Source organism: Panthera tigris, chromosome A3, assembly GCF_018350195.1.
Source record: "Panthera tigris isolate Pti1 chromosome A3, P.tigris_Pti1_mat1.1, whole genome shotgun sequence".
In the NCBI taxonomy this organism is placed as follows: Eukaryota; Metazoa; Chordata; class Mammalia; order Carnivora; family Felidae; genus Panthera; species Panthera tigris.
This window is the reverse complement of record NC_056662.1, coordinates 29,932,575-29,951,982: the sequence shown is the minus strand read 5'-3', so window position 1 is coordinate 29,951,982 and position 19,408 is coordinate 29,932,575. Positions and strand designations below refer to the sequence as shown.

The window sequence follows — 19,408 nt, the reverse complement described above, 5'->3', positions numbered from 1 at the left end:
TGCAAAGAAACAAGAATGTGAACCAAATAGAGGAAGCAAAACAGTCCATCAAAACGGTCTCTGGGATGGCCCACATGTTGGACTCAAGAGACAAAGGCTTCAAATCAGCTATTACAAATATATTCAAAGAAAACTGTCTGAAGAATTAAGTCAAATTAGGATACGAGCGACTCAACAGGTAAAGAATACCCATAAAGAGATACCAATTATAAGGAACAATTAAAAGGAAGTTCTGGAGTTGAAAAGTACAGTAAGTGAAATGAAAAATTCACTAGAGGGACTCAGCTGACTTGACCTGGCAGAGGAAAGAAACAGTGAATTTAAACATACATCAATAGTACCATAAGGGACTCTTAAATACAGAGAACAAACTGAGGGTTGCTGGAGGGGAGATGGATGGGGGGATGGGCTAAATAGGTGATGGCCATTAAGGAGGGCACTTGTTGGGATGAGCACTGGGTGTTATATGTAAGTGATGAATCACTAAATTCTATTCCTGAAATCATTATTATACTATATGTTAACTAATTTGGATTTAAATAAAATCCTAAAAATTAAAAAAAGATATATCAATAACGATTATATAATCTGAAGAAAAAAAAATTTTTTAATCAAAGAAAATGAAAAGAGCATCAGAGACTTGTGGGAAACTATCAAGCATCATACATAAGCATAATGGGAGTCCCAGAAAGAAAAGAGAGAGAACAGAAAACACATTAAAAAAAATAATGGTTGAAAACTCCCCAGATTTGATGAAAATTATTAATCTATACATCCATAAAATTCAACAAATTCCAAGTAGGATAGTCGCAAAAAGATCCATACTTACACACATTATAATTAAAAACTGCTGAGGGAAGGTGGGCAGGGAATGGGCTAAATGGGTGATGAGTATTAGGAGGGTGCTTGTTGTGTTGAGCCCTGGATGTTATATGTAAGTGATGAATCACTAAATTCTACTCCTGAAAACAAATTAACTTATTAATTAATTAATAAAAACTGCTAAAAAACCCAAACAAAGAGAAACTCTTGAAAGCAATAAAAGTAGGATAACGCATCACATACAAGAGAATCACACTAAGATTAATGGCTAAGACACAATGGAAGCCAGAAGGCAGAGGACTGAAATATTCAAAGTACAGAAAGTAAAAAGCGTCAAATAACATTTTTTTAACCAACAAAACTATCCTTCCACAATGAAACTGAAATAAAGACATCCCCAGATAAACAAAGACTAAGAAAATTCTTTGCTGGCAGGACTGCCTTACTGAGAAAGAGTAAAGTAACAATAATAGTTGAAGACTTCAACATCTCACTCTTAATAATGAGAAAACAACTAGGCATAAAATCAACAAGGCTACACAACACTTGAACAACATTATCAACCAATTTGACTTAACTGACAACTATGGAACACTCCACCCAAATAGAATAACACATATATTCTTTTCAAGGGCACATGGAACATTCTCCAGAATAGACCATATATGCTAGACCATAAAAAAAACTCAGTAAATATTTGCGTTTTTCCCCCCACTCCCTTCAGTAAGTGTTTTTTTTAAGAAAAGAAATCTTCAAAATATGTTCTCTAATCCCCAAAATGGAATTAAATTAGAAATCAACAGGCAGAAAGTCTGTGAACTCTACAAATATCTGAAAAACAAACAACATATTCTGAATAATCTATGGGTCAAAGAAGAAATCACAAGGGAAATTAGAGAATATTTTTAACTAAATAAAAACAAAAATATGCCATTTTAAAAGTTTATGGGATGGGATTAAAGTAGTGCTTACAGACAAACTTACAGCTTTAAACACATACATTGGGGGAAAAAGGATCTAAAATCAATAACCTAAGCTTCCACCTTAAGAAACTAGAAAAAGAAAAACAAACTAAACCCAAAGCAATCAGAAGGGAGAAAATGATATAGAAAAAAACAATAAAATATATACAAAAAAAAACAGAGAAAAATAAATGAAATCAATAGTTTGTTCTTTAAAAAATCAACAAAATTGACAACGCGTTAGAATGACCAAGAACATAGACGGAAAATAAATTAACAAAATTAGGAATGAAGAAGGGACATCATTGTTGACCTTATAAAGATTAAAAAGCATATAAAGAAATACTATGGACTTTTATGCCAACAAATTAGACAAGTTAAATGCAACAAATTCCTAGCAAGACTTACTACTGAAAGTGACTCATTCTTCAAAAAATTAAAAAGTAGAGCTACAACATGATTCAGCAATTCCACTTCTGGGTATATACCCCAAAGAAAGAAAGCTAGACTATCAACAATAGCCAAAGTGTGGAAAGAGCCCAAATGTCCATCGATGGATGAATGGATAAAGAAGATGTGGTATATACATACAATGGAGTATTACTCGGCAACCAAAAAGAATGAAATCTTGCCATTTGCAACTACGATGGATGGAACTAGAGGGTATAATGCTAAGCGGAATTAGAGAAAGACAAATATCATATGACTTCACTCATGTGAGGACTTTAAGATACAAAACAGATGAACATAAGGGAAGGAAAGGAAAAATCATGTAAGAACAGGGAGGGGGACAAAACATAAGAGACTCTTAAATATGGACAACAAACTGAGGGTTACTGGAGGGGTTGTGGGACGGGGGGTGGGCTAAATGGGTAAGGGGCACTAAGGAATCTACTCCTGAAATCATTGTTGCACTATATGCTAACTAACTTGGATGTAAATTTAAAAAAATAAATTAAAAAAAAAATAACTGAAAGCTACGACTCAAATACATATTTGTACATCCATGTTTACAGCAGCCTTATTTGCAACAGGCAAAGTTGGAAGCAAACCGAGTGTCTACTGATAAACAGAATGTGGAATATATACACAAAGGAATATTTATTATTCAGCCTTAAAAAGGAAAGAAATTCTGACACATGTACAGCATGGATGAATGAACCCTGATGATATTCTGCTAAGTGAAATAAGCTAGCCACAACAATACAAACACTGTATGATTCCAACTAAAGGTACCCAAAGGAGTTAAATTCACAGAGACAGAAAGGAGAATGCTGGTTGCCAAAGACAGGGGGCAGAGCAGAATGAGGAGTTACTGTTTAATGGGGAGACAGTTTCAATTGTGCATGATGAAAAAGTTCAGGAGATGAACGGCAGTGATGGTTACACACAATGTGAACACACCTAGTGCCACTAAACCATACGCTTAAAACTGGTTAAGATGGTAAATCTTACGTTATGAAAATTTTATCACAATTAAAAAAAAAAAAGCTAAAGAAACTGCTTAACAAAAAATAGGAAATCTGAATAGATAAACGTACCACAAGTAAAGAGACTGGATTACCAATTAAAAATCTTCCCACGAAGAAAAGCCCAGGCCCAGATGAATTCTACCAAGTCCCTGATGAATTCTATCAAACATCAAACATGTAAAGTAGTAATACCAATCCTTTATGAACTCTCAGAAAATAAAGGGGGAAAGAATACCTCTCAATTTATTCTGTCCAGTATTAATCAGACAAATATGTCATAAAAAAACATAAAACGATGGAGCAATATCCCTCATGAATAAAGACGGGGGACATTTTTGAACAAGGACGTTTGTGGGTGATGGATATGTTATCTTGATTGTGGTGATGATTTTACAAGTGTATACTTATGTCAAAATTTATCAAACTATAGACTTTTAGTATATTCAATTTGTTGTGTATATCAGCTCCTGTTGTTGATATTCATAACAGGCCATATATGCAGAATCACACCTATTCTGTGTGATTAACACAGAATAAAGCTGTTTAACAGGCCATATATGCCAGAATCACACCTATTCAAAATAAAAGCAGTTGTGTAACAGCTCCAGGGAAAGTTCTTAAATGCTATCATGGAAGGCCAATGCCAGCAAATGATGCAGTCTGTATCACAAAGTATACTGGGCCATATCTGTCACACACATGGTATCTCTCTTGTGTGATGTGTGCTGGTACATCCTCAATCCTGCCATCCACTGTGCCAGATCAGAACCTGAAGAAAGAGTTAGGTTGGGGACTGTATAGACAGGAGACATAGCACTATCCTTAAATATAATAATCTCCTGCAAAAATCTGAAGAACAGAAACAAGATCAATCAGCAGAAGACAGAAGACAGAAGATAGAAGTCGATTCCAGGTAATATAAAGGAGAACCCGCTAATAACTGGCGTCTGCAGGAAAGGAAGGAGCTTCCTTCTTAGGTGAGTTTTCCATCCCTGGACATGTTTAAAGGGGATGCCTGCATTAAGTGGAAGTTTCGAGCAGGTAACTTCCAGAACTCTTCCAACTCCAAGATCCTACAACGTGCCAGGAAGTTTAGAACTAACCCACAATGACGTGTAGAGTAATTTACTCTCACTTGCCTCAATTTCCTTCAAATTAACACAAGACTAGTTTACTAAAGCATAAAGATTTTGTGGCTCTCTTATGTATTTGCCATATATTATATTTAAAAATTGACACATTTCAATTACCAAAAATGAGCCTTACATTTAATTTTTAATCTCATTATTGGATTAGTATCGCATTGAGCAGTCTGGATTCAACTAGTCAATCTGCTGCTTCAACCAAATAAGCTCCATCTCCCTCCTGGTGCAGCTGGTGTTTTCAGCAACTCTGAATCCATCTGGTCACACGTTGGCTATGGGAGGCACGCAGAGCCCTTCAAAAAGGCCTGGAGCCGGAAAAAGGTGCAGCGGCATCTACGCAGCCTCGGTGCCTCAGAACCAGCTCTTCTTCCCACCTCCCTCACAAAACCCACGAAAACAACAACTTAAGTGAGGCACAGCTCACCCAACGCTGCTCATCAGTTAAGAAAAACCACCACTTGGAATACGGGATACGAAGAAATGATATGAATCCAAGTTTCTCTTTGAGTAAATTCTTTCACAAGATTAAACTAGCCGTGGCCTCTCTCGTCATCCGCTGCCCTCCCCCAACCCTGCCCCACATGCACAGATTATTCACATACAGGCCCAAACATACCACTGGAATTACACAAAAATGAAAACCTTATTATAACCCAGGCAAGCCATTCCTAATTCTGATTCGTGGTTAAATTCTATCGTATGGTAAACTATCAACTTCTCTGAGTTTGTATAAAACCAAAGAATGTTTTAACAGAAGATCCATTTATCTGCTAGTTACCATCACTGTACTAACAGCTGTCACGATTTAGCAAACGCCTATTATGTGTCAAATCCTGTGCCAGGAGAACCAGGAGCACAAAGATGAATAAAGCAGAGGCCCAGACACCCATAGGCAAGAGGACGACAAAATGGCCCTGCGGCTTTTCAGATGAAAGCATCAGGAGGCATACACTAGAAAACTTCAGGGTTTTCCTACACTGATAAAGTACAAGCTTACAATTTAAGAGGACACTTCGATTAGTAAAGTTGTCAGTCTATACCATCAAATGTTCTCATAGGAAAACCATATTTATCACTACATTTCAGCTAAGTTATTACTTTAAAAAGATGTCACCTTTTCCCAATATCTAAGTGTCTGAATTCTGTCGATTCTTCCCTCACGACATCCCCAAGACATGTCCAGGTCTTCATCTCATCTTGCATCGTAACAACAGAAATTTTGAAAGTCAAGGAAATCCTAACATAATGTTGGCGTTATAGCATTTAAATAGTTCCAGGGTTGATAAGGCTCAGAACTTTAGAAGGTAAAACAGACAACACTCATAACAGCTGAAACAAAATGGGAAAAGTTAAGAACATGATTAGGCTGTTTAGGAAATCAAAAATCTTTAAAGCACAAAGTAAGCAACAGGCAGAGTGGCCATTCTGGATCCTCCTTCTCCAGGAGCAGATTCACGAAGAACTCTGTTAGCTCGGGCCAGGCATTTTTGAGCGATGCAAGGAAATGGAGTACGGACTTCAGATTATCCAAGCACTACAGATTGATCTATATGAAGTTTCGCAGTCTTCCCATCTCTATTCCTCTACCTCGCCCGCCACTGAAATCTCTCTTTACCACTCAGATACAACTGTGAGAGACCTGACAACCCAAGTGGTGCAGACAACAGCGAACAGCGGAGGGCAGAAGACAGCAACTGAGCATAACTCTCGCTGCCCCATGAGACAGCACCAAACGTAGCATACCCCTGCATGCCAACAAAACCACACCAACAAACTTGGCATCACAAGGAATTCAAATCGACATCAGATATTTTATTTTATTTTTTTCCTCTTTAAAAAAATTTTTTTTAATATAATTTATGGTCAGGTTAGTTAACATAACAGTGTATACAGTGTGCTCTTGGTTTGGGGGGTAGATTCCCGTGATTCATCACTTACAACACCCAGTGCTCATCCCGACAAGTGTCCTCCTCAATGCCCATCACCCATTTTCCCCTCTCCCCCGCACCTCCCCCACCATCAACCCTCAGTTTCTTCTCTGTATTTAAGAGCCTCTTATGGTTTGCCTCCCTCTCTGTTTGAAACTATTTTTTCCACTTCCCTTCCCCCACAGTCTTCTGTTATGTTTCTCAAGTTCCACATATGAGTGAAAACATATGATATCTGTCTTTCTCTGCCTGACTTATTTCACTTAGCATAATACCCTCCAGTTCCATCCACGTTGTTGCAAATGGCAGGACTGCATCCTTTCTCATTGCCAAGCAGTATTCCTTTGTATATATAAACCACATCTTCTTTATCCATTCGTCAGCTGATGGACATTTGGGATCTTTCCATAATTTGGCTATTGTTGATAGTGCTGCTATAAACATTGGGGTGCATGTGCCCCTATGAATCAGCACTCCTGTATCCCTTGGATAAATTCCTAGTAGTGCTATTGCTGGGTCGTAGGGTAGTTCTACTTTTAATTTTTTGAGGAACCTCCACCCTGTTTTCCAGAGCGGCTGCACCAGTTTGCATTCCCACCAACAGTACAAGAGGGTTCCCGTTTCTCCACATCCTCGCCAGCATCTGTTGTCTCCTGAGTTGTTCATTTTAGCCACTCTGACCAGTGCGAGGTGGTATCTCAATGTGGTTTTGATTTGAATTTCCCCACACCAGATATTTTAAATATAAATCAGGAAATCCGTATGTACAAAATTCCATGAAAAACGAATGGGCTGAGGGAATCCTGCAAATAATATGTAAGTCCAACTCCACTATCTCATGTGTAACCTCACTTTCATTTTAAACACAAGAGAAAAGGAGCAAATGCTTCTTCTCCAATTAATTACCTGTTGTGTAAGACTGCCGAGTGGCCAAATCTGTTGACGTCATGATGAAGATCAGGTCTGGGAAGCACTGACCAGCGGTCACAAGCTAGGAGCAAGAAAAGCGCATTTCAGAAGGAATTGTTATTCATAATCAGTTAGGAACTCGCATCTTCTTTGGGAAGAAGACCGCAACAAGCACAACTCATAAAACGTATCTCTCAGTTTTTCTTAATCACACCATTATTTCGGAGGTAAAATACAGCAGCAGCAGAACAACAGGGCATGGGAGGCAGGACAATATGGCAATTCTAATTCACGAATGCATGTAACATCCTTGACACTCACATCACTCACTCTGTTGCCTATCACTTTTACCCACTAGAGTGTTTCTTAATTTGACATTTTTCAAAACTTATGTAAGTAAAATATGTGGGTTCCATAATTATTTTCCAGTTCAAACTTCACCTAGTTTTTTAAAAAGTCCTTGGGGTGCCTGGGTGGCTCAGTCGGTTAAGCGTCCGACTTCAGCTCAGGTCACGATCTCGCGGTCCGTGAATTCGAGCCCCGTGTCGGGCTCTGGGCTGATGGCTCAGAGCCTGGAGCCTGCTTCCGATTCTGTGTCTCCCTCTCTCTCTGCCCCTCCCCCGTTCATGCTCTGTCTCTCTCTGTCTCAAAAATAAATAAACGTTAAAAAAAAAAAATTTTTTTAAAGTCCTTTTCTAGGTTCCCTAGACCTACCAATTTTTCTGTTTTGTTGCATGTCAGTAACTTCCCTTCTGTACCTTAATCCAACTGGTGCTGCAGAATGCTGCCAACCTCACTCACACTCCCTCTCAGAGACACTCAGACATTCATACTCACTAAGCAAAGGTTCTTCCACTTGATCCAGACCTTTATTCAACTCTGACAATAACAGCTTTCACTTCCTTCTCCCCAGCCTAGACTCTGTGGTCTTCTTCACACAGAGAACAGAGGCCACCAACTCTCATAGCTTCCTGCCCACCCACCTTGCTTCCTTCCCTAAAACCACAGGATGGCGGGAACTGCTTTCTCTTGTTCCACCTGGCTTTCACCACAGCATTTAAATGTGCCCAAGGAGGCACTCAACTTATGTAAGCCTTTTCTTCCCTTCACAGAGAAGTGGGTTGGGTTTTTTTCTCTTTTCTTTTTTCACTAAAACACTTAACATTCATGTTGTACATCTGACCTTACATCGCTGCTATCTGGATTACTCCTCCTCCCTGACTACAGGCTAACAAAGGACATCTTTGTTGTCAAATCCAACAGGCCCTAGAGTCCTTGTTTTACTTAATTCTTCTGCACCCATTGTTAACCGCTCCCTCACAGGTCACCAATCTTGCCTCACTTTCCTCCTGCTTCTCTGACATGTTTTCACAGTCTCCACTCTCCTTCAAACTTCTTTATCCATCCATCCTCTGGCTGTCTGCTCATCCCTGATGACACATGCTCCCTAGAGGCTTGCCCCTGCCTAAGGCTTCCCACTGACCTCTGTATGGCTCAGTCCCACAGTCATCTCCAGCTGAACATGTACCTAAACCCAATTATTCCCTTCCTCCCAACCCAGTCCCTCTCCTTCTACTTCCAGCCTTGGTAAAAAGCACCTTCTACCATGGGCACACCAGATACCCAGCAATAGGGTACAAGTGCTGCCTAACTTCACCTAGCTGACTTCCTGGGGACCCAGCCTGGATGGACCATCCTCAAGAATTTGGACCTGACCTCAAGGTCCAAAGAATGTGGATCTGACCTCAAGAATTTCCCTGACCATAATCCTTACTCTCTTGAGTTAAAGAATGCCCAAAGATGCTTTCATGTATTCTTCTAAGAGCAAGCAACACCCTGAATTGCAATTATATCGTCTGTTCTCTGCCTCCCCCACTATGAGTCCCAGCACTGTAATTTACTCATCTTACAATCTCCGAGCTTAGTGGCTGGCACATATATGTCTGTTAAAAAAGAACATCTGATGATACAAGAGAACTTCTAGTATTTGTTTTGCATGAACACATACTGCCCTCTTCTGGTCAAGTATATTACCACACCAAAATTTTTGATAAAGTTCCATGTCAAAAAGTATTACATCAAGAATGTGTAAAAACAATTTTTAGGGAATGAGATAAAGCTATTGGTTAAACCAACTTAACACAATGCTGGTGGTAACAACTACGTAACACTATTATATAAGTCATTCATTTGTAACACGGAGGCTGCTCACCCCAACCCATCCTCAAAAATTAACATTCAACCAATTGATGGGAGTGACTTCACTTAATAGAACTCAATATAGAAAAATATCAAAAATTTAAATAAAAATATAAACAAGAACTTAATATAGAAGTAATACTTTTTAATAGATGTGCAATATTTGTCATATGAATATAAAAAATACCATTTGGGGGGTGGCTGGGTGGCTCCGTCGGTTAAGCATCCAGCTTTGGTTCTGGTCATGATCTTGCAGTTGTGAGCATGAGCCCCATGTGGGGCTCGCTTTAGATCCTCTGTCCCCCTCTCTCTCTGCTCCCCACCCCCACTCTCATGTGTTCTCTCAAAAATAAATAAATATTTAAAAAAATTTTTAGAATACCATTTGGACCTCTTTCAAATGGCCTGACCATTTTCAACTACCAATATTTTCAGTTTCTTCTAAAATGTTGTTTATAGGGCGCCTGGGTGGCTCAGTCAATTGAGCATCCGACTTCCGCTCAGGTCATGATCTTGTGGTTCATGGGTCAAAGCCCCACATTGGTCTCTGCACTAACAGGTGAAACCTGGCTCAGATTCTCTGTCTCCCTCTCTCTCTCTTCCCTTCCCCCACTCGTGCTCTCTCTCTCGAAAACAAACATACAGACATACATACACAAATAAAATGCTGCTTATAGACAAAAGAAGATTCTTCAAAACTAAAATGGCTTTGGGAAACTTACTAATGTCGTAAGCCATGAAATCTGAAGAGAAGCATTTGGCGCCATGGCTCATGGATGTATCATTGTGTGTGTTTCCTCCAAACACCAGCATGGTTCCACTCACTATCACAGCTGTGTGCAAGTAACGGAAAAATCGGCTGTCCTTAAGAATGGTCCTTTTGAGTTTATTTAAAAATAATAAATACAAGGTTAGTTTTTTAGGATATTTATCATCTATTTGCTAATGCAAACACAACCAATTTCTTAACTTTAGAACCAAATGTGCAAATACTAGATTTTTCCCTATATATAAGTAACTTTCTCAACAATAAATAAATATGTAAAACCTTAAAGGTCTATGAGAATTTTGACAAAGCACATTAAGAGTCTTAAAAATGATCATAACTTACGACCTTATAATTCCAGTTTCTGGGTAGAAATCACATAAAATACAGACAAAAGCTTATGTATAATGCCTTATTAATAAGACAAAAACTAGAAACCAGAACTTCCAACTGTTCAAGCTTCGTACACCCACACGACAGAGTATTTACACAGCCACTAAAATGACAGACATTTTAATGACTGACAGAATGTAAACTGGTATCCATAGCATGGTCTCAAATATGTAAGGAAATACAAAAAGAGAAACCATGCTTTATATAATCACATTATTTCATCATTCAAATCTGCTTTACATTTATTAAAATTAGCATACTTTATATAGTTCAATTTATAGGAGAGGGAGTACTGCTCTAATTTAGGTCCTGAGACCACCTCTGTTTGATGATTTCATGCAATGAAGCCAGTAACTAACCCCAATGATGACACTTCGGTCATCAAGAAAAGGTTAAAAAATGGGTAGATTCTACTTAATTACAACAATGTGCATAAGCTCAGCTTTGTAGAACAATTGACTCCTCAGGATTCTGAAGAGCTAAAATTTTACAGTGGTACTGAGTGTATGAAAATTGAAAAACCAGTCAAAAAATACTAAGCATCTTCTAATCAATCTACTACAAAATTATAGAATAATGCAACAAAATAAACTAGCTACACTATTACCTTCTGCTTCTTTCCCAACTTTCCTATCTACAACGCTGAAGAGAATTATCTGCTAGGCCTGAAAACAAAAATATAACACAATATCTTCCGGACAATTGCCAGAATTCACACCTTAGAGTAAAAGCTCAAGAAAAAGCACCCACCACATCTGGGTGTCCACATCGTATCTGTAGAGATCATCTGCGAGCCGGTATTTATTGGCGCTGAAAGCCTTGTAGCCGCCATGTACGTACAGGGCCCTGGTCCTGTAGTCATAGACACTGCTGTGGCCATAGCCCCCTTGGACAAGGGCACCCTGGGTATGTAATATACTCCATGTGTTCTTAGCTGGAAGGGGAAAACAGTTAAAGGCAAATGTTGCAGGCTCCTCCTCCCCTAATACTTTAAATGACCAATTAGTTTACAATGAGAGATTTCAGGAGACTTGATACATATACATTTCTTTTACCTTTTAATTTTTAAAGGAAAGCCATCTAAAACTTATAACAAAACCAGGTGGCCAAACATCAACCTGTTAAATGATCTGATGGTCTAATATACCATGCAGGAAAATAATTACATTAAATTTAAAAGACCCAGATTCCCCTCAGTTGAACACTCAATACCCCGTGACCTTCAGTGACCAATACCCAGATGTACTTTATGGGCCTACTTTCTCAAACTATCAATTATGGGCAGTACTCCTGCACCAAAACAGCAGATATAATAAAATTTAACCAATGGAAAGATTACACATTAAGAGGAAATCACAGTCCATTAACCCAATCTCTAAAGGGTGGTCTAATTTTTTTTTTTTTTTTTTGTCAGAATACTTGTAGTTCCAAATCACTTTTATTTATTTACTTTATTTCCAACACCTAAAGCATTTAGTGCCATCTTTGGCTCCTCACCAAACTGACAGTAACAAATATATACTACTTAGCAGCAGCAAGGATCTGAATTTCAATAGTAATATAGCAACATTCACTGCGTTTCAAGATAAAGTACTGGGTCAAAGTTAGGTGGACTCTTGTTGAACAGTCAAAACAATACGGATAAAGGTTTTAAAAGAATCACTAGAAAAAATACACCTACCCAAGTCATATTCCTGTACATTGCTTATATATCCATAGAGAGGGCAATGACCAAAGATGACCAGCATGACCACTCGGCCAGTTTTCAAAGTGACAATGTGTGCTGAGTGCCCGACCACTGCATACTGCTCTTTGGCTTTAGGGGTCAACAACACCCATGATTCATTATGAATATGGAACACTCTCAACTCATTGGTCACATTCCCTGTCGAATCAATTTTTCCTCCGTACATGTAAATTTTATCCTAGGGGAAAAAATGTAAACAAAATTCTAAAACACATCAAAAGGATCAAATCTGAGAAGGAAAAGAAGTTCAAAACCTCAATATTATTCTTAGCTTAAAAAGTGCTAGTGAAATACACCTTTCAGTGACTTATTAGGAAAAGGCCGGAGAAAGGAACAAGATAAAATGAAACAAATCATATTCTGCATCTCCCAACACTTCACCACTGTTCTTGGACTTCCTCATACAAGATCTCTAACGGTATAAAATGTGTTGGGAAGATAAAGTTGAAAAGTTCCCTTATCCTACCATAAACCACAAAAACAAGGAAATGAAAGTGATTATTCAGTTATATTGCAAGGTAGCTATTCTTGGCTAAACTTGCTAATGAACATAAAAGCTAATTTATACAGTATAAATTTTTACCATTTAGTACTATAATCATAATACCCCAGTATAATTTGAGTCCATTAAAATCTCTCAGGTTAAATTGGTTTCAACTTTAATTTCCACTTACAACCTAGCCAATTAAATAGCTCCCCATACCCGACGAATAGTAAGTTTTCCCCCAACTAAAAACCAACACTGACGTCAAAATTATAGAGACAGAGAGTAGAGTGGTGGTTGCCAGGGGCTGGGGGTGGGGGGTGGGGGGTGGGGGGTGGGATGGGAAGTTACTATTTAATAGGCATAGAGTTGTAGTTTTACAAGATGAAAAGAGGTACAGAGATGGATGGTGGTGACAGTTGCACATTAGGCATGTATTTTATACCATTGAACTGTACGCTTAAAAATGGTTAAGATGGTAAATTTCATGTTATGTGTATTTTACCACAATAAAAAAGATTAGAGACAAAAACCCAACATTACATAGCTTTTCAATCACATAATACAATAAAAAGTAAGTGTGGAAGACTTGAGTTTCTAGCTTAGTACAGAGTGGAGACATTTTACCTTGTATAATGCTAAAGAATGGCCATATCTAACAACCACATTGTTCACAGAACGGTTCAGGGCAAGCCACTCCCTAGAAGCAAGGTCATACCTACAAAACAAACATCATATTTTCACCCAAATGACAAAACAGAGTATCTTATACTTTTTTATTTGTGATATAATACAGTTTGGAGATGCTAATTAAACGTGCCATGCATACAAGAAGGCACCTCTACAAACAAACAAACCTAACATCTGGGTCCATGGGGGCATATCAGAGCTTGGGAAGCAAGGCTGGGCTGCACAGCCCTAAGACGAGGAAAAAAATCTACTGGAAGTTTCTAATGGTTCCTGAAAACCTCTCTACACGCAGTCTAAATTACTTGCAAGTTGCATTATACTCAAGGGACATTTACTGCCATAACTTCTCTTTCATTTAATCATGTGAAATTGAAGACAGGTACTGAAAAAGGAATGGTAATTAAGTAAAAGAAAACTCCCGACTTTTCCTTTACTTTATCTAATTGATTTTTTTAAAGTCGTATTTTCAAGGAAGCTGGATTATCATTTAACATTTCAATTACACTTATGGATTCATTTAAAGACTTTTAAAATACAAGCACTAAGTAAACATCATTCCAGACATTTTTGATGCATATATATAGAAAAATACACTGACAATATATATATTTATACAAAGGGGATCGTGCTACAGTTGATACTTTAAATAGTGTCAATTTATATATAATTTAATAGAAAAAAGAAGTGAAAAAGAAACCAATGCTATTGTTCTACTTTAAATAAATGTTTATTTTCTATGTTTCCCTGAATAATCCAAGTTTTTTTATTATGAAAAATTATGTAAACAAGAAAAAAGAAGAAAGTTTTATCAACAAAGTAGCAAAAAAAGGAAACAAATAAATGTCCACCAATAGAAAAAGGATTATGTCTATATAATAAAATTATAGAGTGAAAAATAAATACTCTCAAACAACACATTCTCAACATAAATGTCAAAACAATCCTAAGCTAAAGAATCAAACTGCAGAATACTGTTTCTATAATGACTAAAAATAGAAAACTTATTAATTATATGTTCATATCTATCAAAAGTATAAAGACGTGTATGTGAACAAATGATACAACATCAGGATACTGATTATCTCTGAGATGGGGTGGAACATGTGGGGATCTTTAATTATATTAGGAATGCCTTATTTCCTAACCTAGGTGGTGTATGCATTAGTATTCATTATTCTTTTCTAAACCTTTCCTTTGGTCTTAAATATTTTATACATGATCTAAAACAAAATGGGGACATTTACTGAATAATATATTAATACCAGTTATTATCTTATGTATTTTTAAATATTCCACATTTTTAAAAATACATGAAAAATTATTTAGAGGTTGGATTCACTTTAGTTTTTAAGTTACATACAAAATTAGGTTAATTTTGGACAGAATCCATTAACTTCCTGCTTTGAAAGTTGAAAACCTTAGCACTCACATTTCCTCCTATTTTTTCTCCCAATTTTTGTTATGTAATTTTTACACTGTCCCAGTTTGTAACAGCCACACTCCATTCTGTAACTGTGATACCATAGTTCTTTAGCACTGGATCTGTATTTTAGCTGAAGCAATCTCCTCACCGTCCTCTTACCACAACTTCTCCTTGAGTCTTTAATTCCTAATTTTGCTGCTGAGTGGTTTTTTTTCTAGTGGAGCTCATATATGCTCCTTTCCCTAAATTCTCTCATGTTTAAGAATACCTGCTTGGGGGACAGCCGGGCGGCTCAGTCAAGGTTGGGTGTCCAACTTTGCTTCAGGTCATGATCACACTGTTCATGGGTTTGAGCCCCATATTGGGCTCTGTGCTGACAGCTCAGAGCCTGAAGCCTGCTTCCGATTCTGTGTCTCCTATTCTCTCTGCCCCTCCCCTGCTCACACTCTGTCTCTCTCTCAAAAATAAATAAAACATAAAAGAAAAAAAAAAAAAGAATACCTGCTTGCTAGCTTTACAGCTGAATGACATCTTGGCTGGGTATAATATCTTTGGGCCATCCTTTCTTGCCTTTAGAACTTTGCAGATGCTGCTCCCTTGAAAAATACTGCAGTGAATGTTGCTATGGAGAAGCCCAAGGCTAGTCTGATTTTTCCCCCTTTCATGTGGCTTGCTCTCCTGTTTGGAAGCCTCATTCTCATTCTCTCTCCTTCTCCCTCTCTCTCCCCCTTTCTCTCTCTATTCTTTTTTAAAGTCACACTATTATATTTTACTTAGGTAGAAATAACTAAAATCCATCCAGGGTAATGTCTTTACAAAATGGACTGCATACCACTATAATACTTTTATGGAGTTCTGGTTGTGAGAGGTCTTTCCTCAGGACTGGCATGGCTTCTAAAAATACTAATATACCTAATGTTTTGTCTGTAAGCTTGAAAGAGGAAAGAAACAGAGAGCACCCAAACCCCTAGATGATTTATTCTACTTCTCTTTCAAATGACACAGAGGGTGCTCAATCTGTATCTTATGCATTTTGTTCCTCATAGTCAATGAGTCAGCTCAAGAGCCTGTCAGAGACACTAAGGTACTGGCAGGTCCCAATAACCTGGCACAGATGAACAAGCCAAAGTTCTTACATAACAGGCTGTGACTCTTTTCACAACCCAGAAAAGCAAACACAAGGCAAGAACAATATTGATGCAATAAAACATAAGAAATTCCAAGCACTAAATAAATTCTTCTGGGAGCTCAGTTCAAGATAACAGAATATTGAACAACTAGTTCTAAGACCTGGACACACAGATAAGCAAAGACAAACTTCAGGAATTCAGAAGCAGGTGTCTTTCAGAACTGCAGCCATCTCTCTCACAAACCCCTCCTTGATGGCTGCTATCACAATGATAATCACAGCACAGGCCACAGGCCCCACCACCCACAGGGTCCTGGTATTCCAATCACAGTGTCTGATCATCCGAAGACCATGGCAAAGGCTCTGTGGAGGCTGAACATGAGTCCAGCCAGAGGAGGCACAGAACTACCTGAGAGGCTTTCCATCCAATAATTTGTCCTTTATCCTAAAAGTTCAATAACTTGATCAAATCAGGTCTTGTTGAACAGCTATACAATTTTCCTGAAACCTCTTGTTCTATTTCAATCCGTTTGTCCTATTTGTTAGGTTCTTTTCTTCAGCGACAGCAATTATCTTTATATTGGATCTCCTGTCTTCCATGTGTCTTTGCTTTTCTAATTATTTCAACCTGTATTCGCTGGAATGTCTATAAAGCTGTCAGTAATTCAATTTTCTTTCTACTTTTTGCTGTATATAATTTATTTACATTTCCTTAAATGTGTAATCTCCCATTTCATCTCATTGTTGTTATTTTCCTGTCTCTCAGTTTGTTTTTCTGAATTCAAATCCTCATTAAGTTGACGTGCAGCATGCAGCAGCTGGAAGGAATCTCCTTATTTTTCCTCTATGATAGCTGACAGCATTTACAAACTGTTTTCTTCCTCTTTATTTTTCCATCATAGAATATGATGTGTTAGCTACAACATCATTTCTTTCATCTTGCTGGTGATTAGACATTGCCCTCCAGACATTTATAAAGTGTGGGTGATTTCTCAATTCTTTTTCTGGAATAGCTAAGACCAGTTATCCTTCCATCCTAGCTTTATTGTGAGAGCTGGTATTTCATCTTCTATCCACTTTTCTGAAGTCTGAGGACATGCTGGGGCTCAGATGGAGGAGTATGTAGTCTATTAGAATAAATTACCCAGACTCTGCTCTCCTCTGAGATTTTAAGTGTCCTACCCCAGTGGTCAATGCATATCCCAAATTAAAAGAAGCCTTGACTTCTGGACAGAGAGAGTCAGCCATTCAATTGATTTTCCCTCTTTTCACCCAATCCTCCTCAGCAACAATTTCTAATTTCTCTGACTCTTTAATTAAGAGGGTGAAACAACAATGATACTCATTCAGTTTGCTTCTTTCAGATGTGGGACTATTTGTGAGAACTCTCAGAATCTCACCCACATGGTTTCTATGGGGCAGAACAGGGGGTCAGTCTTACTGTTTCTGTGAATCTGTTTTAAAGTTTCCTGGGGGCACCTGGGTGGCTCAGTCCATTAAGCATCTGGCTCAGGTCATGATTTCACAGTTGCACAAGTTCGAGCCCCACAATGGGCTCTGTGCTGATGGTGCAGAGCCTGCTTGGAATTCTCCCTCCCTTTTACCCCTCCCTTGCTTGTGCTGTCTCTGTCTCTCTCAAAATAAATACACTTTAAAAAAAAAAAAAAAAAGGAGTTTACTGGATTAGGTATTTGGTTATCTGCTACTCAATATCCTACTTTAAAAAAAATTTTTTTTTAATTTTTAATGTTTATTCATTTTTGAGAGAGAGACAGAGTGTGAGCAGGGACGGGCAGAGAGAGAAGGAGGCACAGATTTGGAAGCAGGCTCCAGGCTCTGAGCTGTCAGCAGAGCCTGATGTGGGGCTCAAACTCACAAACCACAATATCATGACCTGAGCCGATGTCCAACGCTTAATCAATTGAACCACCCAGGAGCCCCACGCAAATAATGTTTTTAAACTCTTTTTTGCTTAAGGGAAGAAAATTCAGTGATAAAATTTCAATTGGAAATCTTAACCCTGGAGACAAAGACCATTTGTTTCCCAAGACGACTCCTAGGTGACATAAAATGGGCATTGCTTTTTAACGCAAGTTAGAAGTTTTGGGTTAACAGGGTTGTGGGAAAAATAGACAGTAAGTTCAATTGCTGAAATATGGCTATGTAAGAGTATAAATGATGATTAAGTTTATAATGTAAGTTCCAGAAACACTTCTTCTAAAAGGAGTCACTATATTTACCTTTCATGAGTTAGTAAAATTGTATTTGAAACTGTATTAATATTTACATGAAATACATAAAGCTATAAAAATCATGTTCTGATCAAGTACAAGAAGAAAAAATGCTACAATCTAAAAAACAAATGTGGCATATGAGATACACCAGTCAAATAAAAGCAAGAGGTGACATTAATATTTCTAGGAACAGATATTTGTGAAAGAAGCAAAGAATTCATTTACTCTCCCACTCACCTGGTAAATACTTATTTAAGCTCATTCTATGAGCAAAGCCCTGAGCTGAGTGAGCAAACAAGGTCTCTAACCATGGAGAATGTATAATAGAAAAGGCAAAACCTGAGAAGCACAAGGGGCACACGTAGCATTAAAAATGATGAACACTGCTCTAAAAGAAATGACAATTCTGAAAAAGAACAGGGAGAGCCTGTCTGAACTGGATGATCATCAGGGAAGATCTCTTGTGGGACAGTTAACTGAGATCTCAAGGGTGAGAAGAAAACAGCCCTGGGGTACAACAGCAAGAAGAATCTGGATTGAGGGAGGGGTGAGCACACAGAGAGTTTTAGACAAACAAAGAAGGCTGGTGAGGTGGGAAAGGAACAAGTTGAGTCTGGGAAGGTAAGCAGTGGTCAGATCAGGTAGGCCCCATTATGTCCAATGGGAAAAGCTACGGATAGGTTTTAAGAAGGTAGTAAATTATATGATCTACACTATATTAAAAAAATCATAACAGTTGGTATTTAAAAAGTGAATTAAGAGGAATGCATGGAAACAGACGTGCTAGGAATCTACTGCTAAAGCTTAGGTGAGAGATAGTGGCAGGCTGGGCACAGAGAGGAAAGAGTGAACATAACATGTATTTAGTGGGCTCCACAGGAGATTAGGATATGAGGAGGTGAAGGAGAGGAAGTATCAAAGTCATTCCCAGATTTTTTGCTTTGAGAGACGATAATGCCAAATACAGGGGTAAAAATCACATCAATAGTAGAATACTTGACTCTCACAGTATCTAGTATCATAGCAGAAGAGACAATCACTTTCAGACCTTTAATTTTACCTTACTTCTCAGGGCAGTGGCACTAGAAACAGTGAAAAACAGAGT

The 19,408-nt window shown here is 38.1% G+C and overlaps 1 protein-coding gene across 8 annotated transcripts in view; it reads right to left on the bottom strand.

The window, feature by feature from the left end:
- ATRN (attractin) overlaps positions 1–19,408 on the bottom strand; it is a 157,682-nt gene that overhangs the window by 80,385 nt on the left and 57,889 nt on the right. For all 8 annotated transcript variants that reach the window (XM_042980835.1, XM_042980829.1, XM_042980830.1 and 5 more), the window contains exons 7-11: positions 13,455–13,545; positions 12,278–12,521; positions 11,347–11,530; positions 10,160–10,314; positions 7,236–7,320 (exon numbers count right to left, since the gene is read on the bottom strand). In XM_042980835.1, the coding sequence (XP_042836769.1) occupies positions 7,236–7,320; positions 10,160–10,314; positions 11,347–11,530; positions 12,278–12,521; positions 13,455–13,545 (759 nt within the window). The remainder of the gene's footprint in view (positions 1–7,235; positions 7,321–10,159; positions 10,315–11,346; positions 11,531–12,277; positions 12,522–13,454; positions 13,546–19,408) is intronic.